Source organism: Salvelinus alpinus, chromosome 2 (assembly GCF_045679555.1).
Source record: "Salvelinus alpinus chromosome 2, SLU_Salpinus.1, whole genome shotgun sequence".
In the NCBI taxonomy this organism is placed as follows: domain Eukaryota; kingdom Metazoa; phylum Chordata; class Actinopteri; order Salmoniformes; family Salmonidae; genus Salvelinus; species Salvelinus alpinus.
In genome coordinates this window covers 125,478,210-125,506,163 of record NC_092087.1, presented here as the reverse complement: position 1 = coordinate 125,506,163, position 27,954 = coordinate 125,478,210, and the positions used below count along the sequence as shown (strand labels likewise).

At 45.6% G+C, this 27,954-nt stretch overlaps 1 protein-coding gene across 1 annotated transcript in view; it reads right to left on the bottom strand.

The window, feature by feature from the left end:
- Window positions 1-27,252, bottom strand: part of LOC139568659 (keratin, type I cytoskeletal 18-A-like) — a 33,811-nt gene extending 6,559 nt beyond the window's left edge. The window contains exons 1-9 of the mRNA XM_071390640.1: window positions 27,095-27,252; window positions 25,361-25,613; window positions 24,873-25,077; window positions 18,719-18,801; window positions 16,749-16,902; window positions 14,202-14,483; window positions 10,897-11,031; window positions 9,610-9,830; window positions 200-456 (exon numbers count right to left, since the gene is read on the bottom strand). Coding sequence (XP_071246741.1) covers window positions 200-456; window positions 9,610-9,830; window positions 10,897-11,031; window positions 14,202-14,483; window positions 16,749-16,902; window positions 18,719-18,801; window positions 24,873-25,070 — 1,330 coding nt within the window. The 5' untranslated portion in view covers window positions 25,071-25,077; window positions 25,361-25,613; window positions 27,095-27,252. The remainder of the gene's footprint in view (window positions 1-199; window positions 457-9,609; window positions 9,831-10,896; window positions 11,032-14,201; window positions 14,484-16,748; window positions 16,903-18,718; window positions 18,802-24,872; window positions 25,078-25,360; window positions 25,614-27,094) is intronic.
- Between the last annotated feature and the right edge of the window lie 702 nt (window positions 27,253-27,954).

The following is a 27,954-nucleotide window of genomic DNA, read 5'->3' as shown; positions in this document are numbered from 1 at the left end:
TCGATTTTATACACCTGTCAACAACAGGTGTGGCTGAAATATCCAAATCCACAAATGTTTTTATATATAGTGTATTTATCATACTGAATGTGTGTATGGTATTCCTGCCTGATTGTGTGTATATGAGTGTGTATATGACTATTAACATGAATATGTGTGTACCATTCTGTGTGTGTATGTGTCTGACCACGTCACCCACCTGTAAGGATGACCAGGCTCTGTTGCCTATGCAGCGTTAGTGCAGGGCTCTTCCTCAGGCCGTTCTCTGTCACAGACCACTGCTGGGGTCTCTCAGGCAGGGGCTCGGACAGTGGCTCAGGGGTCACTGCGGGGTCACTGAGGCCGTTCTCCTCCACTCCATTCTCCTTGGGCTCCTCCCCTATGGGGCCTGGCTCTCTTATGGGGCCCCTCCAGCGCCGTAGCCCCATAACCTGTCCGTTACGCCCACCTGGGTACCTGTGAATAGATGAGAAAACATGGGGAGTAGGACTCGATGGAATCTGTGAGGGGGGACACTACTTCGGCAGCTGTCTCAGACGCTGTCTACATATTTGATGGATAACTTTAGCCATTTCCGTGCACTCAAAGAAATTGCCTGGCGGAAGGATATCTTAAAGTGTGGTCAGGACATCCGAATCATGATATGACAGAGCAGATTGATACAATACAGAGCCTGGCATCTTGAGTTGAGCAAGTGCATTGTGATCTTCTGAGAACATAGATATAAATCCAATAGACTGGGAGAAGATCTAGGATGCATCATCGAGCGTCACCTTACTCAACCCGGATGGTTATAAAACTAGATCATGCGGGGTACCTCCCAGATCAAGAAAAGGTGGTACTAAAAACATAATTATGAGGCCTGCTGGGGTGAGTGTGCTAAATTGAGAGACAAATCTGCGATGTACAAACATAATGGCCGTGAACTGTCTGTGCTTGAATGCATTCGTGTGACCAGCCTGTGAAAGCCTCAGTGATGATAATTGAGTATAAACTTTAGGCCTGTAAATTGAATGGAATCTTCCGTAATAAATGTTAAGAGGAAACGACATTAAAGATCTTAGTGATCGAAAGCCATGAGGTGAAGAGGTGAATGTGGGGATGTCTGGTACAGAACATCTGGTAGTTTAAAAATGTCTTATATCTGTACACACAATGCAGAGAAATGAGTCTGTCTGCCTGTCTTTCTGCATGTCTGTCTGTCTGCCTGTTTTCCTGCCTGGCTGTCTGTCTGCCTGTACTGTATGTAAGTAAATACACTGAGTGTACAAAACATTAAGAGCACATCCCCCGCCCCCACCCCTTGGACTCTACAAGGTGTCGAAAGCGTTCCACAGGGATGCTGGCCCATGTTGACTCCAATACTTCTCACAGTTGTGTCAAGGTGGCTGGATGTCATTTGGGTGGTGGACCATTCTTAAATCTTGAAAAACCCTGCAGCGTTGCAGTTCTTGACACAAACCTGGCACCTACCATACCCTGCTCAAGGCTTAAAAATCCTTCTTTAACCTGTCTCCTCTCCTTCATCAACATTGATTGAAGTGGATTTAACAAGTGACATAAATAAGAGATCATAGCTTTCCCCAGGATTCACCTAGTCAGACTATGTCATGGAAAGAGCAGGTGTCCTAAGTGTTTTGTATACTCAGTGTACATTAGCACAAGCCTGTGGAATTTCCAGTAACCAACAGTTTCGCAATTATATTGACTCACCACCAGAACATCTCTGTCTCAACCTGCAATTATTTTTGATTCTCTATGCAGCTGCAACAGTAAAGAAAGTAATCTGTCACACTCCTCAACAAAAGAGGAAGACTCAACATGTAAATCTAGTTGTTTTGACAGATAAACAAAGGGGATAAAATATGAGGAATCCTTTTTTAAATTACCTCATTTTCAAATCCAATCAAATTTTATTAGTCCCATGCGCCGAATACAACAGGTGTAGACCTCACAGTGAAATGCTTACTTACGAGCCCCTAACCAACAATGCAGTTTAAAAAAAATATGGATAAGAATAAGAGATAAAAGTATCAAGTAATTAAAGAGCAGCAGTAAAATAACAATAGCGAGACTACAGTATACACAGGGGGGTACCGATACAGAGTCAATGTGCGGTGGCACCGGTTAGTTGAGGTAGTATGTACATTTAGCTAGAGTTATTAAAGTGGCTATGCATAGATTACAACAGAGAGTAGCAGTGGTGTAAAGAGGGGGAGAGGGGTGGGGGGCAATGCAAATAGTCTGGGTAGCCATTTGACTAGATGTTCAGGAGTCTTATGGCTTGGGGCTAGAAGCTGTTTAGAAGCCTCTTGGACCTAGACTTGGCGCTCCGGTACCACTTGCTGTGCCTTAGCAGAGAGAACAGTCTATGATTAGGGTGGCTGGAGTCTTTGACAATGTTTAATGCCTTCCTCTGATAACGCCTGGTAGAGGTCCTGGATGGCAGGAAGCTTGGCCCCAGTGATGTACCGGTCCGTTCGCGCTACCCTCTGTAGTGCCTTGCGGTCGGAGGCCGAGCAGTTGTCATACTAGGCAGTGATGCAACCAGCCAGGATGCTCTCGATGGTGCAGCTGTAGAACCTATTGAGGATCTGAGGACCAATTCCAAATCTTTTCAGTCTCCTGAGGGGGAATAGGTTTTGTCATGCCCTCTTCACGACTGTCTTGGTGTAATTGGACCATATTAGTTTGTTGGTGCTGTGGACACCAAGGAACTTCAAGCACTCAACCTGCTCCACTGCAGCCCCGTCGATGAGAATGGGGCGTGCTCGGTCCTCTTTTTCCTGTAGCCCACAATCATCTCCTTTGTCTAGACCACGTTGAGGGAGAGGTTGTTGTCCGGGCACCACACGTCCAGGTCTCTGACCTCCTCCCTATAGGCTGTCTCGTCGTTGTCTGTGATCAGGCCTACCACTGTTGTGTCATCGGCAAATTTAATGATGGTGTTGGAGTCGTACCTGGCCGTGCAGTCATGAGTGAACAGAGAGTACAGGAGGGGACTGAGTACACACCCCTGAGGGCCCCCTGTGTTGAGGATCAGCATGGCGGATGTGTTGTTACCTACCTTTACCACCTGGGGGCGGCCCGTCAGGAGGTCCAGGATCCAGTTGCAGAGGGTGGTGTTTAGTCCCAGGGTCCTTAGCTTATTTATGAGCTTTGAGGGCACTATGGTGTTGAACGCTGAGCTGTAGTCAATGAATAGCATTCTCACATAGGTGTTCCCTTTGTCCAGGTGGGAAAGGGCAGTGTGGAGTGCAATAGAGAATGCATCATCTGTGGATCTGTTAGGGTGGCATGCAAATTGGAGTGGATCTAGGGTTTCTGGGATGATGATGATGTGAGCCATGACCAGCCTTTCAAAGCACTTCATGGCTACAGACGTGAGTGCTACGGGTCAGTAGTCATTTAGGCAGGTTACCTTAGTGTTCTTGGGCACAGGCACTATGGTGGTCTGCTTTAAACATGTTGGTATTACAGATTCGGACAGGGAGAGGTTGAACATGTCAGTGAAGACACTTACCAGTTGGTCAGCGTATGCTCGCAGTACACGTCCTGGTAATCCATCTGGCCCTGCGGCCTTGTGAATGTTGACCTGTTTAAAGATCTTACTCACATTGGCTGCAGAGAGCGTGATCACACAGTCTTCCCGTAACAGCTGGTGCTCTCATGCATGTTTCAGTGTTCTTTGCCTCAAAGCGAGCATAGAAGTAGTTTAGCTCGTCTGGTAAGCTCATGTCACTGGGCAGCTCTCGGCTGTGCTTCCCTTTGTAGTCTGTAATGGTTTGCAAGCCCTGCCACATCCGATAAGAGTCAGAGCCGGTGTGTACGATTCAATCTTAGTCCTGTATTGACGCTTTGCCTGTTTGATGGTTCGTCGGAGGTCATAGCGGGATTTCTTATAAGCTTCCGGGTTAGAGTCCGACTCCTTGAAAGTGCAGCTCTAGCCTTTAGCTCAGTGCGGATCCTGCCTATAATCCATGGCTTCTGGTTGGGGTATGTACGTGCGGTCACTGTGGGGACAACGTCATCGATGCACTTATTGATGAATCGAATGACTGATGTTGTGTACTCCACAATGTCATCGGAGGAATCGAGGAATATATTCCTGTCTGTGCTAGCAAAACAGTCCTGTGGCTTCGCATCTGCTTCATCTGAACACTTTTTTATTGATCTTGTCACTGGTGCGTCCTGCTTTAATTTTTGCAGGAATCGGGAGGATAGAATTATGGTCAGATTTGCCAAATGGAGGGAGAGGGAGAGCTTTGTATGCGTCTCTGTGTGTGGAGTATAGGTGGTCCAGAGTTATTTTCCTCTGGTTGCACATGTAACATGCTGATAGAAATTTGGTGAAATGGATTTATGTTTCCCTGCATTAAAGTCTACTAGGAGCGCCGCCTCTGGGTGAGCATGTTCTTGTTTGCTTATGCAGATCATTCAATGCTGTCTTAGTGCCAGCCTCTGACTGTGGTGGTATGTAAACAGCTACGAAGAATACAGATCTCTCGGTCGTTAGTGTGGTCTACAGCTTATCGTGAGATATTCTACCTCAGGCGAGCAATAGCTCGAGACTTCCTTAGATATCGTGCACCAGCTGTTATTTACAAAAATACATAGTCCGCCGCCCCTTGTCTTACCAGACGCCGCTGTTCTATCCTGCCGGTACGTTGTATAACCAGCCAGCTGTATGTTGACATTGTCGTCGTTCAGCCACGACTCCATGAAGCATAATATGTTACAGTTTTTAATGTCCCGTTGGTAGTTTAATCTTCCATGTAACTCGTCAATTTTTTTCTCCAAGGATTGCACGTTTGCTAGCAGAATGGAGGGAAGTGGGGGTTTATTCGATCGCCTACGAATTCTCAGAAGGCAGCCCGCTCTTTGCTCCCTCTTTCTCCGCCTCCTCTACACGCAGATCAAAGGGATTGGGGCATGTTCCTGAGGAAGCAGTATATCCTTCGCGTCAGGCTCGTCAGAGTCGTGAAAGGAAAAAAAATATTCTGCTAGTCCGTGGTGAGTAATCGCAGTCCTGATGTCTAGAAGTTATTTTCGGTCATAAGAGACTGTAGCGGCAACATTATGTACAAAAATAAGTTACAAACAACGCAAATAAACAAACAAAAAAACACAATCGGCTGGGGGCACGTAAAATGTCTGCCTTCTTCATCCCGCGCCATCTTTTGGATGTTTAATTTAATTGAAAATGTTTGGGAACAAGGGGGTGCTTTCCTACAAGTCGGAAGTTTACATACACCTTAGCCAAATACATTTAAACTCAGTTTCTCAATTCCTGACATTTAATCCGAGTAAAAATTCCCTGTCTTAGGTCAGTTAGGATCACCACTTTATTTTAAGAATGTGAAATGTCAGAATAATAGTAGAGAGAATGATTTATTTCAGCTTTTATTTCTTTCATCACATTCCCAGTGGGTCAGAAGTTTACATACGCTCAATTAGTATTTGGTAGCATTGCCTTTAAATTGTTAACCTTGGGTCAAACGTTTCCGGTAGCCTTCCACAAGCTTCCCACAATAAGTTGGGTGAATTTTGGCCCATTCCTCCTGACAGAGCTGGTGTAACTGAGTCGGATTTGTAGCCCTCCTTACTCGCAAACACGCCTTTTCAGTTCTGCCAACAAATCTTCTATAGGATTGAGGTCAGGGCTTTGTGATGGCCACTCCAATTCCTTGACTTTGTTGTCCTTAAGCCATTTTGTCACAAATTTGGAAGTATGCTTGGGGTCATTGTCCATATGGAAGACCCATTTAATATTATAAAAAAAAAAAAATACATTTTACCCCCTTTTCTCCCCAATTTTGTGGTATCCAATTGCTAGTAATTACTATGTTGTACTATGTTGTCTCATCGCTACAACTCCCGTACGGGCTCGGGAGAGACGAAGGTCGAAAGCCATGCGTCCTCCGAAACACAACCCAACCAAGCCGCACTGCTTCTTAACACAGCGCGCCTCCAACCCGGAAGCCAGCCGCACCAATGTGTCGGAGGAAACACCGTGCACCTGGCCACCTTGGTTAGCGCGCACTGCGCCCGGCCCACCACAGGAGTCGCTGGTGCACGATGAGACAAGGATATCCCTACCGGCCAAACCCTCCCTAACCCGGATGACGCTAGGCCGTCGCCCCACGGACCTCTCGGTCGCGGCCGGCTGCGACAGAGCCTGGGCGCAAACCCAGAGTCTCTGGTGGCACAGCTGCGATGCAGTGCCCTAGACCACTGCGCCACCCGGGAGGCCCCTTGGAAGACCCATTTGCGACCAAGCTTTAACTTCCTGACTGATGTGTTTAGATGTTGCTTCAATATATCCACATAATTTTCCTGCCTCATGATGCCATCTAGTTTGTGAAGTGCACCAGTCCCTCCTGCAGCAAAGCACCCCCACAACATGATGCTGCCACCACCGTGCTTCACGGTTGGGATGGAGTTCTTCGACTTGCAAGCCTCCCCCTTTTCCCTCCAAACATAAGGATGGTCATTATGGCCAAACAGTTCTATTTTTGTTTTATCAGACCAGAGGACATTTCTCCAAAAATTACGATCTTTGTCCCCATGTGCAGTTGCAAACCGTAGTCTGGCTTTTTTATGGCGGTTTTGGAGCAGTGGCTTCTTCCTTGCTAAGCGGCCTTTCAGGTTATGTCGATATAGGACTCGTTTTACTGTGGATATAGATACTTTTAAACCTGTTTCCTCCAGAATCTTCACAAGGTCCTTTGCTGTTGTTCTGGGATTGATTTGCACTTTTCGCACCAAAGTACGTTCATCTCTAGGAGACAGAACGCGTCTCCTTCCTGAGCGGTATGACGGCTGTGTGGTCCCATGGTGTTTATACTTGCGTACAATTGTTTGTATAGATGAACGTGGTACCTTCAGGCATTTGGAAATTGCTCCCAAGGATGAACCAGACTTGTGGAGGTCTAGAATTGTTTTTCTGAGCTCTTGGCTGATTTCTTTTGATTTTCCCATGATGTCAAGCAAAGAGGCACTGAGTTTGAAGGTAGGCCTTGAAATACATCCACAGGTACACCCCCAATTGACTCAAATGATGTCAATTAGCCTATCAGAAACTTCTAAAGCCATGACATCCTTTTCTGGAATTTTCCAAGCTGTTTAAAGGCACAGTCAACTTAGTGTATGTAAACTTCTGACCCACTGGAATTGTGATACAATGAATTTATAAGTGAAATAATCTGTCTGTCAACAATTGTTGGAAAAATTACTTGTGTCATGCACAAAGTAGATGTCCTAACCGACTTGCCAAAACTATAGTTTGTTAACAAGAAATTTGTGGAGTGGTTGAAAAACGAGTTTTAATGACTCCAACCTAAGTGTATGTAAACTTCCGACTTCAACTGTATGTATTTGATGTGTTTGGTGATACGTTTTTGACTGTCTGAATGTGGGAAACAAAAGATGGGTCATTATAGGCGTGGGACCCTCATTGGGGAGTTTTTATAGCATGTCTTCATGTTCTGTTAATAGCAACTGGGGCATCTTCATTTTGGTTCATTTGCAACGTGAAGGAGAGTTCATGCAACTTAAAACCTTCCTCATGTCCTCACAGATCCTAAGATCATCTTTCTCTTACTGACTAATGATTCACAACCTTCACTTTTGATCCATTTTCTTTAAAATGTATAGTGCCCTCAAAAGGTTTCTAGAGCAAAATACCTTCAAATTTCTTTACCGTCTCGTTAAGAACTTCAATGTGATACAATTTCTGTTTGGACATTTTAATGTTGTACGAAAGCTTATCCTGCCTGTTTATTTCATCCATCTTCATTCTTAATGCAGAAGTTCATTTCAGGTCATGCCATTTTATACCTCTCAGCACTTTATGGTTCTTATTGATAGTTCAGGTTTACCGTTTAGGATAAAGACCTGCCAGCTCATTGCTGTGAATATGCCCTGTAGCATGAAACTGTTTTAAAATGTAATTTCACAATATAACGTTATACCTTCATATCAGCTATCTCACCCTTAGTAGGTGCGTATTCATCTGTGTGCATCTAAACTCAGCAAAAAAAGAACTGTCAACTGCGTTTATTTTCAGCAAACTTAACATGTGTAAATATTTGTATGAACATAACTGAGACGTAAACTGAACAAGTTCCTCAGACATGTGACTAACAGAAATGGAATAATGTGTCCCTAACAGTCAGTAACTGGTGTGGCCACCAGCTGCATTAAGTACTGCGGTGCATCTCCTCCTCATGGACTGCACCAGATTTGCCAGTTCTTGCTGTGAGATGTTACCCCATTCTTCCACCAGGGCACCTGCAAGTTCCCGGACATTTCTGGGGGGAATGGCCCTAACCCTCACCCTCCGATCCAACAGGTCCCAGACGTGCTCAATGGGATTGAGATCCGGGCTCTTCGCTGGCCATGGCAGAACACTGACATTCCTGTCTTGCAGGAAATCATGCACAGAACGAGCAGTATGGCTGGTGGCATTGTCATGCTGGAGGGTCATGTCAGGATGAGCCTGCAGGAAGGGTACCACATGAGGGAGGAGGATGTCTTCCCTGTAACGCACAGCATTGAGATTGCCTGCAATGACAACAAGCTCAGTCCGATGATGCTGTGACACACCGCCCCAGACCATGACGGACCCTGCCCCTCCAAATCGATCCCGCTCCAGAGTACAGGCCTCGGTGTAACGCTCATTTCTTCGACGATAATTGTGAATCCGACCATCACCCCTGGTGAGACAAAGCCGTGACTCGTCAGCCGGTGATGTCTGGTGAGGACCTGCCTTACAACAGGCCTACAAGCCCTCAGTCCAGCCTCTCTCAGCCTATTGCGGACAGTCTGAGCACTGAGGGAGGGATTGTGCGTTCCTGGTGTAACTCGGGCAGTTGTTGTTGCCATTCTGTACCTGTCCCACAGGTGTGATGTTCGGATGTACTGATCCTGTGCAGGTGTTGTTACACGTGGTCTGCCACTGCGAGGATGATCAGCTGTCTGTCCTGTCTCCCTGTAGCGCTGTCTTAGGCATCTCACAGTACGGACATGGCAATTTATTGCCCTGGCCACATCTGCAGTCCTCATGCCTCCTTGCAGCATGCCTAAGGCACATTCATGCAGATGAGCTGGGACCCTGGGCATCTTTCTTTTGGTGTTTTTCAGAGTCAGTAGAAAGGCCTCTTTAGTGTCCTAAGTTTTCATAACTGTGACCTTAATTGCCTACTGTCTGTAAGCTGTTAGTGTCTTAAAGACCGTTCCACAGGTGCATGTTCATGAATTGTTTATGGTTCATTGAACATGGGAAACAGTGTTTAAACCCTTTACAATGAAGATCTGTGAAGTTATTTGTATTTTTATGAATTATCTTTGAAAGACAGGGTCCTGAAAAAGGGACTTTTCTTTTTTTGCTGAGTTTATGTCTGTATAATTGACCAGAAATCGAATCTAGCTCAGCTGCTCCATTCTAGAGTAAAGCCTTTGCTCTGGGGGTTACAGTTACACATGTCATATCTCAGGGAAGGTTACTCATCACCATGTAGTTCACCAAACCTCCTCTGCTACATCTGCCCCAGGATCTGTACCATTGGGGCACATATGGCCCCTGTCTGTGACCGTTAGCCCCCTCACCTGCCCTCCTCGCGCTCCAGCAGGCGCCTGTAGGTGGCGATCTCTTTCTCCAGCCTCATCTTGGTATTGAGCAGCTGGCCGTGGCGCTCTCGCTGCGTGGCCAGGCCGCCCCTCACCTGCTCCAGCTCGCCCTCCAGGCCTTGGATGACCTGGGACAGGCCCTGCAGCTGGCTGGAGTACTGACGCTGGGTGTGGTGGAGGGAACTCTCCAGACCTTTCTCCTGGGGAAGGGAAGGACGGGGGAGAGAGGAGAGAGGGTGGACAGGAGAAAATGATGTGGGACAGAAAGAGCAGGTGAAAAGGGAGAGATCGGACAGAGGAGATGGAGGGGGCATAGAAGGTGGAGGGGAGAGGAGAGAGGAGAAGTATTAGAGAGGGGAGATGAGATGGAGGGGAGAGGAGAGAGGAGAAGTATTAGAGAGGGGAGAGGAGATGGAGGGGAGAGGAGATGGAGGAGAGAGGGGAGAGGAGAGAGGAGATGGAGGAGAGGGGAGAGGAGATGGAGGAAAGGGTAGAGGAGAAAGAAGAGAGAGGTGAGAGTGGAGAGGAGAGAGGAGATGGAGGAGAGAGGGGAGAGAAGATGGAGATGGAGGAGAGAGTGGAGAGGAGATGGAGGAAAGGGTAGAGGAGAAAGAAGAGAGAAGAGGTGAGAGGGGAGAGGAGACAGGAGATGGAGGAGAGCGGGGAGAGGAGAAGAGAGGTGAGAGGAGATGGGGGGGAGAGGAGATGGAGGAGATAGAGGTGAGAGGAGATGGAGGGGAGAGGGGAGAGGGGAGAGAAGAGAGGGGAGAGAAGATATGGAGGAGAGGAGAGAAGGGAGAGGAGATGGAGGAGAGAGGGGAGAGGAGATGGAGGAGAGAGGAGAGGGGAAATAGCAGGATCAGAGAGATTAAATAATTGTAAAAATGGAGAGGGGGGAGAGAGAGCAGAGAGGGGATGGAGAAGGTGGAGCACAGCGATGGAGAGGGAGGACAGTGTAGAGGGGAAAGAGGGAATATGATAGAGGAGAGAGTGGATAGGGACAAAAGGTGATAAGAGGATGACACAAAAGGTGGAACAGAAGAGAGAGTGAGAGGGGACGGGGTAGAGGGGGAAGAGGCAAGAGTATAAGAGTGAAAGAATCCCCAATAGTGCTTTCAGAATCAATCAAGATGAATGTTCTCCATACTCTACTGATCCAGTATGGGTGTTTGTCAGAGACAGGAAGGTACTGTATGTCTGCCGCAATGCTAAGCTTATAGTGGTGTGTGTGTGTGTCTGTGCATGTGTGTGTGTGTGTGTGCTCACCAGAGCATGTAGGGACTCGATCTCCACCTGCAGGCAGTGCCACTGTTTCCTGGCCTCGGCCAGCTCTGCCCGCGCCTCCCTGAGGGCAGTCCCTCCGAGGTTCACCTGGGCCCATGCTGCCTCTTCTGCATTGAGCTGGGGGAGAGAGGACGTCATATAACACACACACGCACACACATACACCTACACGTGCGCACGGAAGTACGCATGCACGCACCTACCCACACACACACATCATTCACATGGACGTACACGAAAATAAAGTTCTGATGGAGATAGATGTTGACACACACAAACAGGAACAGTTCACATGGAACTCAGGGACACACACACACACACACTCATACAAATTGGCACCCGCACACACTCATAAAAACTGGCACCCACACCCATAAAAACTGGCACCAACACACATTGGCACAGAGCCAGAGGACTCTGTGCAGGTACACAAAGTAAAACAACTCTAAACCATGACTTAAACTTGATGAAACATTGTAAATAAGCTTCACACCTTTATAAATCGACCTGTAATCATTTTACCCACAGATTCCCACAGGGCACAAACACGTTGAATCAAGTTTGTTAGTTAAACATGAAACTGACGCTTGTGCTCAGTGGATTCCTCGAACCTGTGGACATCATAATATTAGTCTGTAATTACAGTGTAAACAAGAAGGTATTAGGGGCAATTATTGTAAATGTTAACCTTAACCAGTCCTTTTACAGTAAGAAGGATAACATAATAGCTAGTTAGCCTCGTCCCATACAGTATGTACAGAGCATTCGGGAATTATTCAGACCCCCACTCAGGCCCGATTCTGAAATGGATTCAAATAAAATTCCTCGTCAATCTTCACACAATACCCCATGATGAGAAAGCAAAAACAGTTTTTTTAGATTTGGAAAATATGACATTTACCTAAGTATTCAGACCCTTTACTGAGTACTTTGTTGAAGCACCTTCGGTTATTGCCTTGAGCCTTCTTGGGTATGACGCTACAGGCTTGACACACCTGTATTTGGTGAGTTTCTCCCATTCTTCTCTGCAGATCCTCTCAAGCTCTGTCAGGTTGGATGGGGAGCGTCGCTACACAGCTATTTTCAGGTCTCTCCAGAAAGTTCAATCGTGTTCAAGTTCAGGCTCTGGCTGGGCCACTCAAGGACATTCAGAGACTTGTCCCGAAGCCACTCTATTGTCTTGGCTGTGTGCTTAGGGTTGTTGTCTTGTTGGAAGGTGAACCTTCGCCACAGTTTGAGGTCCTGAGCACTCTGGAGTAGGTTTTCATCAAGGATCTCTCTGTACTTTGCTCTGTTCATCTTTCCCTCGGTCCCGACTAGTGTCCCAGTCCCTGCCGCTGATAAACATACCCACAACATGACGCTGCCACCACCATACTTCACTGTAGGGATGGTGTAAGGTTTCCTCCAGACGTGACGCTTGGCATTCAGGCCAAAGAATTCAATCTTGGTTTCATCAGACTAGATAATCTTGTTTCTCATGGTCTGAGAGTCCTTTAGGTGCCTTTTGGCAAACTCCAAGCGGGCTTTCATGTGCCTTTCACTGAGGACTGGCTTCCCCAGATCTATGCCTCGACACAATCCTGTCTCGGAGCTCTACGGACAATTCTTTCGACCTCATGGCTTGGTTTTTGCTCTGACATGCACTGTCAAATATGGGACCTTATATAGACAGATATGTGCCTTTTCAAATCATGTCTAATCAATTGAATTTACCACAGGTGGACTCCAATCAAGTTGTAGAAACATCTCAAGGATGGTCAATGGAAACAGGATGCACCTGAGCTCAATTTCAAGTCTCATAGCAAAGGGTCTGAAAACTTATTTAAATAAGGTATTTCTGTTTTTATTTTTAATACATTTGCAACATTTTCTAAAAACCTGTTTTACTTTGTCATTATGGGGTATTGTGTGTAGATTGATGAGGATTACATTTTTTAAAATCTATTTTAGAATAAGGCTGTAACGTAACAACATGTGGAAAAAGTCAAGGGGTCTGAATACTTTCCGAATGCACTGTATGTGCTTCAGTCAACTCTGCTTCGCCGACAGATCTGGAACCAGGCTGTAACAGGGCTGTATTCCACTCCAGACTCCAGTCCACTGTGACATAAGGGGGCTCTAACTAGGAGGGCAACAAACAAAGTCATTCTGTAGAGCAGACGCTGGTTAGGTACCAGTCGCTTCCTGCCTGCAGCCATGGGCCAAGGTGCTTAATCACGCCTGTTACATCAAAGTCACTGGCTGCATCCCAAATGGAAACCCTATTCCCTAAAAAGTGCACTACTTTAGACCAGAGCCCTATGGGAGCCCTATGGGCCCTGGTCAAAAGTAGTGCACTAACTAAGGAATAAGGTGCCAATTGGGATGCAGCCAGTGTGCCACAGACGGTAAAACCGACCAGACGGAAACAACACAGCCATGATGAGTGACTCATTCTATTCCCCCTATTCCACTGAAACCGAAATGCTCCTATTTCAAAACCTGAAACATGAGCTGAAATATCATCTCATGGGCAATAAGCGAAACTGACTAGATGTGCTGCGTTATTGTTGAAAACAACACCGCTATGAGAGGAAGCTATAGCTCATTTGCTAAACATATCATATTCCCTGAAATCAAAATGCTACTATTTCAAAGCCTGTAATACTGTCCCCATCCGATGTGATGTTGTCGAAAACAACAGCTATGGAAGGTGGCTATAGGCTACATGCCAATTGCAAGTTATCCTCTTCAACTGAAATCCAAACGCTCCTGTTTCAAAGACTGAAAAGATTACTGTCCTCAGCTGATGCCTTATAAGGACTTAGCAGTAAACAGACCAGAGAGGCCCGTTACAAGTGGTGTATTACAATGCTGCGGGTTGTGGTTTACGACGTATCAATATCTAAAGAGGTTGTATGGAGCAGCATTTCAATATCGTAGTAAAAATCTCTTCTGAGGTAATGGATTGTCTATGGGTACCTTTCTGTAAGTGGAGGGGTGTGTGATGAGGATAAAGAGGGAAGGAGAGAGAAAGAGAAGGAGAGAGAGAAAGAGGGATAGAGGCAAACAACCCATCTCAGACCTCAGACCACCTCAGAGCTCCGACACTAATTCAGTACAACAAATCAAAATAAACCAACTCCTCTTATCTTACCACATGTCACTGCGTTGCCTGGAAACAGCCGAGGTGAGCTATGATCAGGGTGTGACTAGGTGGCAGGGAGCCAAGGGAAAGAGAGAGAGGGATGGAAGGAAGGAAATAAAGAGATGGGGAGGGACGAAGGCAGTGGGACACTGCGTACCTGTGGGAGAGATCCTCCATGGGCTCGGGGTCTGAGTGTGGCTCCAAAACGGCTAGGCCCGGCAGTAGAGCATGGAGCTTGATTTGGGCCGGCGGCCAGGCCGGGGTGTCGGTCATCTGGGACTTGATTTAGGCCTGTGAGGGTGAGGCGGTCGCACTGCGTCCTGATTCGGTCGAGGAGCTGGGAGAGCTCCATCCCTGTGCCATCCTCCTCCCACGCTGTGGCCGTCACTAGCAGCGCATCACAAGAGTTGGCCTGCTGCTGCTGCAGAGCACGGGCTGCCTGCACAATGAGCCAACCAGAGAGAGGGAGAGAGAAGAGGGAGAGAGAGACAGGGAGATATATGACTGTAAGAGAGTATACAAGAGTGTGTGTGTGACAGCGAGAGGCGATGGATCTGATAATGAAGGAGAAAAGGGAACAGAGAGAGAACGAGGGCAGAGGAAGAGAGCAAGAGAGAGAGAGAACAGTGTGAGATCAGACACACGCAATGCAGGGGAGGGAGTCTGTTATTGAGCCTGAGCCTGTGAGTCTGGGACAGTGTGTGTGAGTCTGGGACAGTGTGTGTGTGTGCGTGCGTGCGTGCGTGCGTGGGAGAGAGAAGCTGGATCACGTAAAGACCTGAGTGGAGGAAGGGAAGGGGAGTATTAGTCAGCAGGAATAAAAAGGGGTTAGTAAAAGAGAAAGAGAGAGAGAGAAGGGTGGGAGGGAGGATGACAGGAAAGCATTGAAATGGAAAGGATGGTGTAAAACCTAACAAGCCTTTCCACTGAGGTCAACAGGGGAGGTGTGCAAAAAACAGGAGTCTGGTTAATGGGCTAATAAGGAGAAGGTGTTCTGAGACGCTGCTCTTTCTTTACAGTCGCTTGCTTCTCCCTCTCTCTCTCTCTCCCTTTCGTCTCCTCTCCCTTTCGTCTCCTCTCCCTTTCGTCTCCTCTCCCTTTCGTCTCCTCTCCCTTTCGTCTCCTCTCCCTTTCGTCTCCTCTCCCTTTCGTCTCCTCTCCCTTTCGTCTCCTCTCCCTTTCGTCTCCTCTCCCTTTCGTCTCCTCTCCCTTTCGTCTCCTCTCCCTTTCGTCTCCTCTCCCTTTCGTCTCCTCTCCCTTCCGTCTCCTCTCCCTTCCGTCTCCTCTCCCTTCCGTCTCCTCTCTCTTCCGTCTCTCTCTCTTCCGTCTCTCTCTCTTCCGTCTCTCTCTCTTCCGTCTCTCTCTCTTCCGTCTCTCTCGTCTCACCTTTCTCTCCCCTCCGCACATAAACATTCAAAAAAGAATGAGACAGTGGGAATTATCAAAGGTGGAATATACTGTACAAACACACTGGATGCTGATCAGTAAAAAGTAAATGCATTTCCACCTAATTGGAACAGGACGTAGAGTTGGATAACCCCTGCCAGAGTCACTTCCCACTGGGCACAAACTGGTTGAATCAACGTTGTTTCAATGTAATTTTTTGATGTTTTGTGAAGTGGAATCTACGTGGGAAATACATTGGATTTGAAAAAAGTAATCAACGTAAACTGTTGTTTTGAGGGTGAAACTTTAACCACAGGATTATGTAATCATGGTAACCAAATTTCAACATAGACAAACCTTGTATAAAATATGTTCAGTTTGCAACTTTAAAACAATGTCAGATCTTCAACGTTATATCCAGTATCAGAAAAAAAATGTTATTATTTCAATTCAACCCAGAATTGGAAAAAGACCATCAAATAGGCCAATGGCTTCAAGCTCTGGTTGATTTCAATTGTAATGATATTTAGTGATATTGGAATGTTTTTGGTTGTCAACGCAACCAAATATCAACATTTGAAGGAGATGTATCTTCTGCTTGGATAATTCCATCTGTAACACTGACTTAGTCTGGCTTTTATTCCTTTTTGTCTACAAATGAATCATTGATATGTTGGATTCACGTCTGCATCTCAACCAAAAATCGAAGTTAAAGAATTGGACTGAATCAAAACAAACCAAACTTTAAATGCCCATTCATCAAAATTTGTTTTGATTCAGTCCTATTCTTTAACTTAGATTTTTGGTTGAGATGCAGACGTGAATCCAACATATCAATTATTAATTTGGAGATAAACTGGAATTAAAGTCAGTGGCACAGCTGGAACTATCCAAGCAAGAGATAAATCTCCTTCAAATGTTGATATTTGGTTCCGTTAACAACCAAACACAATTCAATGTTATTTTTGAAATACAATAAATAGCCTATTAACTTGTCGACATGTTAACAAATGATGTGTTGGATTCATGTCTCCAACTCAACCACAAATACAAGTTGAAGAATGGGATTAAGCCAGTGGCTCAGATGGAACTATACAAGCAGTAGATACATCTCCTTTAAATGTTGATATTTTTGATGCAACCAAACACAATTCAATATGACTTTTACAGTAAATAGCCTAAAGTTAAGGCTATCTTACAAACTAATGTTACAGTATTTATTCAACCTTTTTACGGCTGTCTTTACTGAACAAATGCAGGTGTCCGCAACCGTACAGACCCTTGCAACATGCACACAGACACTGGCACAAGACCGTACCACATAGTCCTGGTGCATGTCCTGCAGCTCTGTCATGGAGTGGTGTAGCTCCGCCTCCAGCTGCACGTTGGTTTGCTCCACCCTCATCTTGTTCTCCCTCAGCAGAGCCACCTGTTGCTCCAGACACTTGGTCTGCCTCTCTTCCACCTCACATCTATGACAGGACACACGGCACATCTCATCATATCAACTGGGTCGTATTCAATAGAGTATTCAATGGAAAATGTTTTAAAACGTTTTAAAATCGAAAAACACATTTTTTGTCTTACTGGACAGGTAGTCCCTGTTTCCATGTTTCAGTCTGTGATATTGACTTGTATTTAGCCTTGACCACAGTGGTCTATGCAAAGCAGCTATAAGCCTATACTTTACCAGGAGGTGGTGATGGTTACATAGGGAAATGTTTTTCAAAGTAAGGCTACTGAATGTACCCGACTCTGGGCCAACTAGCCAGGGTACCCTACACGGGTGGTGAAACAGCTACACATACTGTGCATGTAGGTAAACACTGTGACACAGTATATGGGAAACGCTACAGCCACACATCCATTGTATCTAAGCAGGTGCATAGCCCTTTCCTGCAGTCAGTGACTAAAAACACCCTCTTTGGCCTCACGGGTGGAATGTTATTCATATTTTTCAGAATTTCGGAATTAATAAAGATGTTTTTATTTATTTATGACGGAAATATGGTGTTTCTATGTCAAACGGTTTTGTTATAATTCAGTCTTCTGTGATGTACTGTATATAAAGTGTAATAGTGGGATGCAAACTCTATATCTGACATGGTACAGGTGTCTTCTGTTTTTAAGCCCATAACCATGTGTGTGAGGTGTATACTTTTGTCTCAAAGTAGATTTGTTTAAGACTACCAAGAATCACTCTGTGTGACACTGATTTAGCCCACTTTAGTCAAATGTTTTAAGATATACAAGTGTTTTCAGGTAAAGGTAAATAGACTGCACACTGCAATCTCTGCTCCCATGTGTTTTAGTGACCCTTCATCAGCTCTGACATAATCATGTAAAAGACCTTATCATACAGTAGGAAAGAAATCATGCAACAGTCACTCAGTAGTTGCAATAGTCCTCACTTCCCAACATGCTAAAGTCAGTCACGGACATCAAATCAAAGTGTGTTGGTCACGTACACAGTTTAGCAGATGTTATAGCGGGTGCTGTGAAATGCTTATGTTACTAGCGCCTAACGATGCAGTAAAATGTCAACAAGTACACAAATAATATATATATATTTTAAATATAATATAAACCTTGTGACACAGAATAGCAGACAACATCGTGACAGAGGCCCAGGTAAGGCCAGCAGGACACAATATATAAATAGAGGAGGTGTGTATTCATAGCTCATAGCTGTCTGCATGCTGTTGCCCTCCCTTGCCCTTCAGGGGTTAATGGATATCCCTGCATCCCAAATGACACCCTATTCCCCATTTAGTGCACTACTTTTGACCACACTCAATGGGTACCCTTATGGGCCCTGGTCAAATGTAGTGCTCTAAATAAGAATTAGGGTGTCATTTGGCACGCAGCTCTCTGGCAGTAGCAGAGGGGCTGGTGTGTCACTCTGCATCAATACAGATGGGGAAAGTGCCGACGAGGCACAACACAGCCGGGCTGCGATTTGTATGCAGGTTGTTGAGCAGGAGTGGGAACTAGGCGAGTTACAACAGAGTGCGGACTGTACTGCTGCTACAGTAGAGAAGTGATTATAAAGTATCGCTGCAGGGGAAAATAAAATATCTGATTGTTATTCAAGAGGTGCATTTAAAGTGTTATAGACTGAAATTGGTAGGAGTAGGATTTGATGGATTTTCCCAGAAGGCATTCACAACTGCTATGGTATAGCTTTGTTTTCATTAGATATGATGAAAATAAATACTATGAGGGCATATGTTACTGTATTAGTATAGTATTCTAGGCCTGACCTAGAATGACCCAAACACGACTGACCTGGCCTGGATGGTAGAAGCCCTGGACATCATGTGGTCAGACTGCAGCACCAGCTCTGCATTTTCCATCAGCAGATTACCAACCTACAGAACCAAAACACAGTCAACACACACAAGACAAAATAACAAGGAAGGGAATAAGATGCGACGAGAAGCGTGTAAAACATGATCGATTTCAGAATGTGTTCAATCTTGTTGAACCATGTAACGTCATCGGTCCAATAGGTAGGAAAACACAATGAAACATGACATCACATTCGAATAAACCTCAGTACACTGGAAGTTCACATTACCAGGTGCTGCATCAAATTGGGGTCTTTTTTTTAATGTGAAAACATGCGGGTGAGGCTTATCGCAATAGAACAACTGTAGTAAAGGTTTCGCCTCCTTGTATTACACTAGCCTCGTCTCATACTGTGTGGCATGACATTGACCAATGGAAGAGTTGGCTACAGCACATAGAGTACGGGACAAGGCTAACACACTAGCACAAGCATAAAGAGAGACGCCTTTGAATGTTCATCAGAGAAAGGAAGTTGGAACAGAGACGAGAAAGAATTATACTGTACACAGAGAGATAACAATGGTATCCACAATTTCATCTGATTTGGGGGAAGTAGATAAAGGGCTTCATTGCCCAAAAGAAACAAAAGTATCCCTTTAATCAATTTAGACAAGCCAGTTGGAATTGCTCTTTATTCTGTGAGAATAAGATCACTTGAGGTTGAGCCACTTCACATTCATTGAAAAGACTGCACAATAATATTCTGCCTGTTCATGCTTGTCAGATTGCCACCAGCTCAGTGAGTCAGATTTATTACATGATGACGTTCCACGATTTGGGTTCATTAAGACAATATCACGCCCTGACCTTAGAGACTTTTTTATGTCTCTATTTGGTTTGGTCAGGGTGTGATTTGGGGTGGGCATTCTATGTTTTGTTTTTCTATGATTTTGTATTTCTATGTTTTGGCCGGGTATGGTTCTCAATCAGGGACAGCTGTTTATCGTTGTCTCTGATTGGGAACCATACTTAGGTAGCCCTTTTCCCTCCTTTCTTTGTGGGAAGTTGTCTTTGTTTGTGAAACTATAGCCCTTGAGCTTCACGGTTGTTTTTGTATTGTTTATTGTTTTTGTCGGCGTCATTTTCTTAATAAAAGGAATATGTACGCTCACCACGCTGCACTTTGGTCCACTTCTTTTGACGACCGTGACAAAACCTCCCACCATAAAAGGACCAAGCAGCGTGGCCAGGAGTATGAGACAACCTGGGAGGAGGTAGAGAGGTGGTCGGTCGACCCAGGGAGAGTGCCAGAGCCCGCCTGGGATTCAATTGAGCAGTGTGAAGAGGGATACCGGAGAATGGAGTCGGCGAGACGTACACGGTTAGCGAGGAAGCCCGAGAGGCAGCCCCCAAAAAATGTTTGGGGGGGCACACGAGGAGATTGGCTGAGTCAGGTTGGAGACCTGAGCCAACTCCTCATGCTTACCGTGGCGAGCGTCGTACTGGTCAGGCACCGTGTTATGCGGTGGAACGCACGGTGTCTCCAGTGCGCGTTCACAGCCCGGTGCGCTACATCCCAGCTCCGCGCATCTGCCGGGCTAGGGAGAGCATCCAGCCAGGACGGGTCGTGCCAGCCCTGTTCTCCAGACCTCCAGTGCGCCTCCTCGGCCCAGTATATCCTGCGCCGGCTCTACGCACAGTGTCTCTGGTGCGTCTGCACAGCCCAGTGCGTCCTGTCCCAGCGCCCCGCATGTGCAGGGCGAAGATAACCATCCAGCCAGGACGGGTTGTGCAGGCTCTAAGCTCGAGACCTCCAGTGCGCCTCCACGGCCCAGTGTATCCGGTGCCTCTGCCAAGGACAAAGCCTCCTGTATGTCTCTCCAGCCTGGTGAGTCCTGTGCCTGCGCCCAGACCTAAGCCTCCTGTATGTCTCCCCAGCCTGGTGAGCCCTGTGGCAGCTCCACGTACCAGACTGCCCATACGTCTCCTCACTCCAGTGATGATCCATGGCAAGAAGCCTCCAGTGATGATCCATGGCAAGAAGCCTCCAGTGATGATCCATGGCTCGAAGCCTCCAGTGATGATCCATGGCAAGAAGCCTCCAGTGATGATCCATGGCACGAAGCCTCCAGTGATGATCCATGGCACGAAGCCTCCAGTGATGATCCATGGCAAGAAGCCTCCAGTGATGATCCATGGCACGAAGCCTCCAGTGATGATCCATGGCACGAAGCCTCCAGTGATGATCCATGGCACGAAGCCTCCAGTGAGGAGTCATGGCACGAAGCCTCCCACGACGGCCTACAGTCCGGAGCCTCTAGCGACGGCCTCCAGTCCGGGGCCCGCAGCGAGGGTGCCCAGTCCGGGGCCCGCAACGAGGGTGCCCAGTCCGGGGCCCTCAATGAGGGTCCCCGCACCAGAGGTGCCACCAAAGTGGGGTGAGCCAGTGGTGGAGCGGGGTCTGCGTCCCGCACCTGAGCCGCCACCGCGGATAGACGCCCACCCAGACCCTCCCCTATAGGTTCAGGTTTTGCGGCCGGAGTCCGCACCTTTGGGGTGGGGGGGGGTACTGTTATGCCCTGACCTTAGAGATAATTTTTTTATGTCTCTATTTGGTTTGGTCAGGGTGTGATTTGGGGTGGGCATTCTATGTTTTGTTTTTCTATGATTTTGTATTTCTATGTTTTGGCCGGGTATGGTTCTCAATCAGGGACAGCTGTCTATCGTTGTCTCTGATTGGGAACCATACTTAGGTAGCCCTTTTCCCTCCTTTCTTTGTGGGAGGTTGTTTTTGTTTGTGGCACTATAGCCCTTGAGCTTCACAGTTGTTTTTGTATTGTTTATTGTTTTTGTCGGCGTCATTTTCTTAATAAAAGGAATATGTACGCTGACCACGCTGCACTTTGGTCCACTTCCTTTGACGGCCGTGACAGACAAGGCCTGAAGCAGTTGTGGCACAGATATTATTAAAGCCGAAGAGCCTGTCATAGTAATTCTAGTACTTGACCTCATAAACCATAAATGTTTGGCGTTGACTGCAATGTGAGCACATGAAATTGGAACTAATGTTATCCAAAATCCCTTGCATCTTTGATATTGAAATGTTTGCTGTACCACCTAGGGCCATTTTGAGCAAACAGAGTTTCAATGTTGACTCTTCCTTTGCCAATCACAATAGCACAATACTTACTCAAGGCCACCACACCCATTCTGAAGGAGGAAAGTCAGGAATAACTTGGACTTATTTGTGTTGTGTTTTTGCTCACACAAGGTTATGAACATAATTTCATTGCAATTACCCATTCCATTATCTTAGCCCTGACAGCTATTCATCTCTGACTGTGTTGATTCATAGCCCTGAGAGTGTACAAACCAGATATTTGCGGTTTGTTTTCTTCCGACAGGGCACTTCTCCAACTGAACATTAACGGATTGATTTCAAATGAAATCAAATTGTATTTGTCGCATGTTTCGTAAACAACAGGCGTAGACTACCAGTGAAATGCTTACTTACAGGCTCTTCCCAACAATGCAGAGAGAAAAATAGAAAAATAATAACACAGGGAATAAATACACAATGAGTAATGATAACTTGGCTATATACACAGGGTACCAGTATTCCTTATTATGGCTTGTTATTCAATGCTTCTAAATAGAATGAGGGTGGCGCCAGGTTTTAAAACCTAAACCCACAACAATAACAGTAGTCTAGGACTGAAACCGGACTTGAGGAAGATGCACATAACAAAGTCAATTGTTACTATAAATCATGAATTAATGTCAAAGGAAGATTTGAAGAATGTTATCAGTTATGCGTATGTCAAGTCATACATTTTTCATTTAATTTGATTTATTTAGCCAGGATAGTCCACTCAGTAACAATTGTCACTGTTTTCCAGGGAGTCCTGGGTTCCATAGAAATCAACATTCCAGGTATTAGTCCAGGCGAAAGTGTGAGGAAATGTCATACATACACTACCAGTCAAGTTTTAGAACAACTACTCATTCAAGGGTTTTTCTTTATTTTGACTATTTTCTACATTGTAGAATAATAGTGAAGACATCAAAACTATGAAATAACACATACAGAATCATGTAGTTTCCAAAAAAGTGTTAAAGAAATCAAAATATATTTTATATTTGAGATTATTCAAATAGCCACTCTTTGCATTGATGACAGCTTTGCACACTCTTGCCATTCTCTCAACCAGCTTCACCTGGAATGCTTTTCCAACAGTCTTGAAGGAGTTCCCACATATGCTGAGCACTTGTTGGCTGCTTTTCCTTCACTCTGCGATCCGACTCATCCCAAACCATCTCAATTGGGTTGAGGTCGGGGGATTGTGGAGGCCAGGTCATCTGATGCAGCACTCCATCACTCTCCTTCTTGGTAAAATAGTTCTTACACAGCCTGGAGGAATGTTGGGTCATTGTCCGGTGGAAAAACAAATGATAGTCCCACTAAGCACAAACCACATGGGATGGCATATTGCTGCAGAATGCTGTGGTAGCCATGGTGGTTAAGTGTGCCTTGAATTCTAAATAAATCACAGACCATATCACCAGCAAAGCACCCACACACCATAACACCTCCTCCTCCATGCTTTACGGTGGAAAATACGCATGCGGAGATCATCTGTTCACCCATACCGTATATCACAAATACACGGCGGTTTGAACCAAAAATCTCCAATTTGGACTCCAGACCAAAGAACAAATTTCCACCGGTCTAATGTCCATTGCTCGTGTTTCTTGGCCCAAGCAAATCTCTTCTTCTTATTAATGTCCTTTAGTAGTGGATTCTTTGCAGCAATTCAACCACAAATGCCTGATTCATACAGTCTCCTCTGAACAGTTGATGATGAGATGTATCTGTTACTTGAACTCTGTGAAGCATTTATTTGGGCTGCAATTTCTGAGGCTGGTAACTCTACTGAACCTATCCTCTGCAGCAGAGGTAACTCTAGGTCTTCCTTTCCATATTGACTGACCTTCATGTCTTAAAGTAATGATGGACTGTCGTTGCTCTTTGCTTATTTGAGCTGTTCTTGCCATAATATGGACTTGGTATTTTACCAAATAGGGCTATCTTCTGTATACCACCCCTACCTTGTCAGAACACAACTGATTGGCTCAAACACATTAAGAAGGAAAGAAATTCCACAAATTAACTTCTAACAAGGAACACCTGTTCATTGAAATGCATTCCAGGTGACTACCTCATGAAGCTGGTTGAGAGAAATGCAAAAGAGTGTGCAAAGCTGTCATCAAGGCAAAAGGGTGGCTATTTGAAGAATCTCAAATATAAAATGTATTTTGATTTGTTTAACACTTTGTTGGTTGCTACATGATTCCATATGTGTTATTTCATAGTTTTGATGTCTTCACTATTATTCTACAATTGATCAATGGACTGGCAATCGCTCATATTTTATGCAACACTCTCACTGAAAGTGAAATTGGGCATAAAAGTCAACCCTCCCGTTGGCTTCAATACTAATAGGTCAGATCTTGGTGCTTTCTTCGCCTTTGTCTCCATTCACATTCAGAGACCATAAATCAAGGAGTGGTTGCAAAACCTCCAATCAGCTCATGCGAGCGAGCTGACAATTACAGCAGCCTGTGTTAATGGTCTACTAGGGCAACGGCCTTTAAAGCAATAAGGATCCACATTCTTGTGTGTGACAATGGAGTGATGGCTTGTTTCCAAATGTCCTGACATACTTCTCAATCTCTGTAACAGTTGACATTGTCTGGGTTGTCATATGCCAGTTTTAATTAAACTGCTATTAAGTGTAATCATCGCCAGGACTGAAAATCGTTAATAACCGGTTTGTTCAGTCAAAGCCAAAACCCTGCACGCAAGAAAACACCTTTGAAGTAAAAATGCTTTGCAAGCTATTTTCAGAGACATTTTGTCGGCTTTGGTCTACTCTGGTAAAAAAATATACGGATAATATACAGGACAAGTTAGATTCTTAAAGTCAGTCCTACTAGCTACTGTATGGCCACAACACACCAGCTCAATCAAATCTAGAAATTACAGTACCTCAGCATAATCACTGGCAAACAAATGGACTGTTTAATGAGTTGGGGTCCCTCAGGGCTCAATGTTTGGACCAATTAAAAAGGTAATAGATGGCAGTCTCACCTGGGAACGAAGATCGTCCACAGTCCTTTCCTGCTGCGTCCATTCCTGGGGGTGCGGGGCGTTCCTCAGACCCCAGTCTGCAATCTGGCCCTCCAGATGCCAGTTTGCCTCTTGCAGCTTGTTTACCTGCTCCAGGAAGCCCTTAAGACGGCTGTTGAGGCCCTGCATGGTCCACCGAGAGTCCTGCAGCAAATCCATGATGCTCCTATGCAGTGTACACCCCAAAAACACACACAGACACCTCTCAGGGGTATTATCAAACACTTACAGCCTCGCCAACTCAGGAGAGTGTCCGATACAAAGGGTCAACCCAAACGTACAGTAAACAATTATGCCATCCAAAACATCTTGCACTTCAATTTCAGCATACGTCCACACCACAGCCACTTGCAACCCTGGCAGGCAGTGCCCTGCCTGCCACCGATACTGGTGAGATTACGGACCCATGGGTAAATTTACTGGGTAAATATTTACCTAGCAATACTCACCTGTGAGGCAACGTGGCGTCCCTCGCTCTCTCTCCTCCTCTCTCTCTCTCTCTCTTCCCCCCCTCTCTCTCCAGGCTAGGCAGCACCTTGTATTGGCAGTAGTAAGATAAGCACCAGTCTCAGTAGTCCCTGGTCGCGGCAGCGAGCTGCTCCTGATCCTCCCCTCCTAGACGGAGCTGGACCACATTCTTCTCCACCGCTTCGAACAACTTTCACTTTCCCACTAGGTCCCAGGTCAGAGACGGTCCCCTGTCTGTGAAAGATCAGATAGGAATGGTAGGGTTAGGGCTAGTCTCGCTATCGCTCTCGCACCAGCTATGTGTCAGCTGTCATGGGGTCAGCCATGACAGGGCCAGGTTCACTCGCTGGACACACTGCTGCTTACATCACCAGCGCTCTGAGGCCCTTTGTGTTCTCTGATCCAGGATTACTGAGCCCTGTGTGGAGGGAAAGTTCATGCACACACTGCGACAACACTCTCTGTTTGTGTGTGTGTGTGTTTGTTTGCACTTGTGTATGTGTGTAAACAACATATCTAGTATCCACTAATACTACACTTTAATTAATAGTGAGAAACTAATGTCTATCCACTGACTCATCAGATAAACAGCCTGTAATAAACACTGAACTTTGTGATGTGTCGCATGGGTTGCTCAATTCCTCCCTTGACTACCACTACCCTCTCATTGGCCTGTTTTGTGAGTGTGTGTATCTGTGTGTGTGTGCATGTTGTGTGTGTGTGTGTGTGTGTTTGTCTGTCTGGGGGGGCAAGTGAGATCATTTTCCAGACATTCGAAGGACACAACTTTTTCATCCTCTTGAAGTTGACAACAATGTTCTACTTGTTTAGGAGTTACCAAATGTGTGTTGATTCATCATGGCAACCATCAAGCTTTCTTTCAGTCTTTCACTGACTTTTTCTCAAGTAATGTGAGGATGTTATTCCCATGATCAATTCATCTAACCAAGATCTTAGACATTTTGGCACCAGAACATACGTCATAACAATACAAGCTTTAAGTCAGGTGAGGTAATAAGATAAGACGTATGGTTACGGTAGTTAAGGTGTGGGTGCGGCATCGAAAGAAGCCGGTGTACGTCTGACGGGAAAAAGCACAATAAAACATCCAGTTTAAGCCGCTCTGACAGGGTGTTTGGAATGTGAGTCAAGGTAACACAACTCATAGTCATCTCTATTTGTCTCTCTCTCTCGGAGTATGCACTTTCAAGTCCTTTCCAGTACTTTGCACTCTCAATCTACCTCAGGTGATAAAGGCAGCAGACGACTGTGGGATTTACTTGTTGGATCAATAAAGGGTTTCTCTTCCTTTCTGTGTAAACAGCCACGCCTACATTGTACCATTCACAGACAGGATCTAGGGATTATTAATATGAGGTCACATTTAAAGCTGCTACAAACACTGTGTCTGTCTAGAGTCTATAGTACAATATCCCCATGGAAACACTTCATGGGCAAAAAGAATGTTCTCTCATTGAAGTGTTTCCCTCAATAAGTCAGTGCCTGTGGTTTTGGCTTTGGTCCATAACAAGCGCATACTAGTAGAGAGAGTCATAGGACAGTCTATTCAGACAGGGAGGAGAGAGAGGTGAGAAATGCTAGACCCACACATCCACCAGACCAAAATGAAACCAGGTGAGACCTAACAAGCATGTCAAAGGGAAAACTAGAGCAGGTGGAAGTAAGCGGCCACGCGGGGCTGTTAGGACTCTTACCATCACACATACACGCAGCGCTGGCCCGCAGCCTATCCCCCTGGTACAGAGGGCGTTGATGGTTTGATGTCTATGATGAGGGCGATTGATAGTGCCGTCGTTAACAGGATGAAAACAATACGGTGCAGCAAGCTCTTCTGCGTGTGTGCCTGGGACAACATATCACAAAATGTGAGTGAATGCGCACGGGGAATGTGGTCCAGCCGGTTCCAGTCAGGACACTGCGGTGCGTTGCTCCCACAAGGAAGCAGTTTCGTCGCACAACATTTGCAGGGAACGTTGAGGCACGCAATTAACTGAGGGGATCAGGCAAGCAGGCAGTGAGCAAGGATAAGTAAACAAGTAAAAACCTGATAGAGGTCAAGTGTTGATCTTGATCTTGACAGTGCTACCTAAGACCTTTAGTTCGTACTCCTTAACCTGTTTCCCCTAGTACATTCATTCCTCTACATGTTTTCTGCAGCAAAAGAGCACAAGCAATTATGACAACTGACAGTTTTTTTTAACCTATTCCATTAGGCATTTAAGCTTTATTAAACCAACAGTGGGACCTGTAGGTATCATTTGAAACACACTGTAGCACACAGTACTGTGTTAACGCCAAGAGGGTTTTGTCTGAGCATGATCACATTATGCAACCTCTGAGACTAGAGCCCTGATTTGTAGGTTATTATGGTATTAATCCAAACCAGTTCAAATGATTAACTGCAGTAAAACTCTTTAGCATGATCTCAGTAACTGGTCACGTTTTGGCTTCCACATACCTGACATGCCATTGTAAACCAGTAAACCATTATTATACTGTTGAACACGGTCTGGGACATACACACATTTACAATACTTCACAATCACACTTTTTA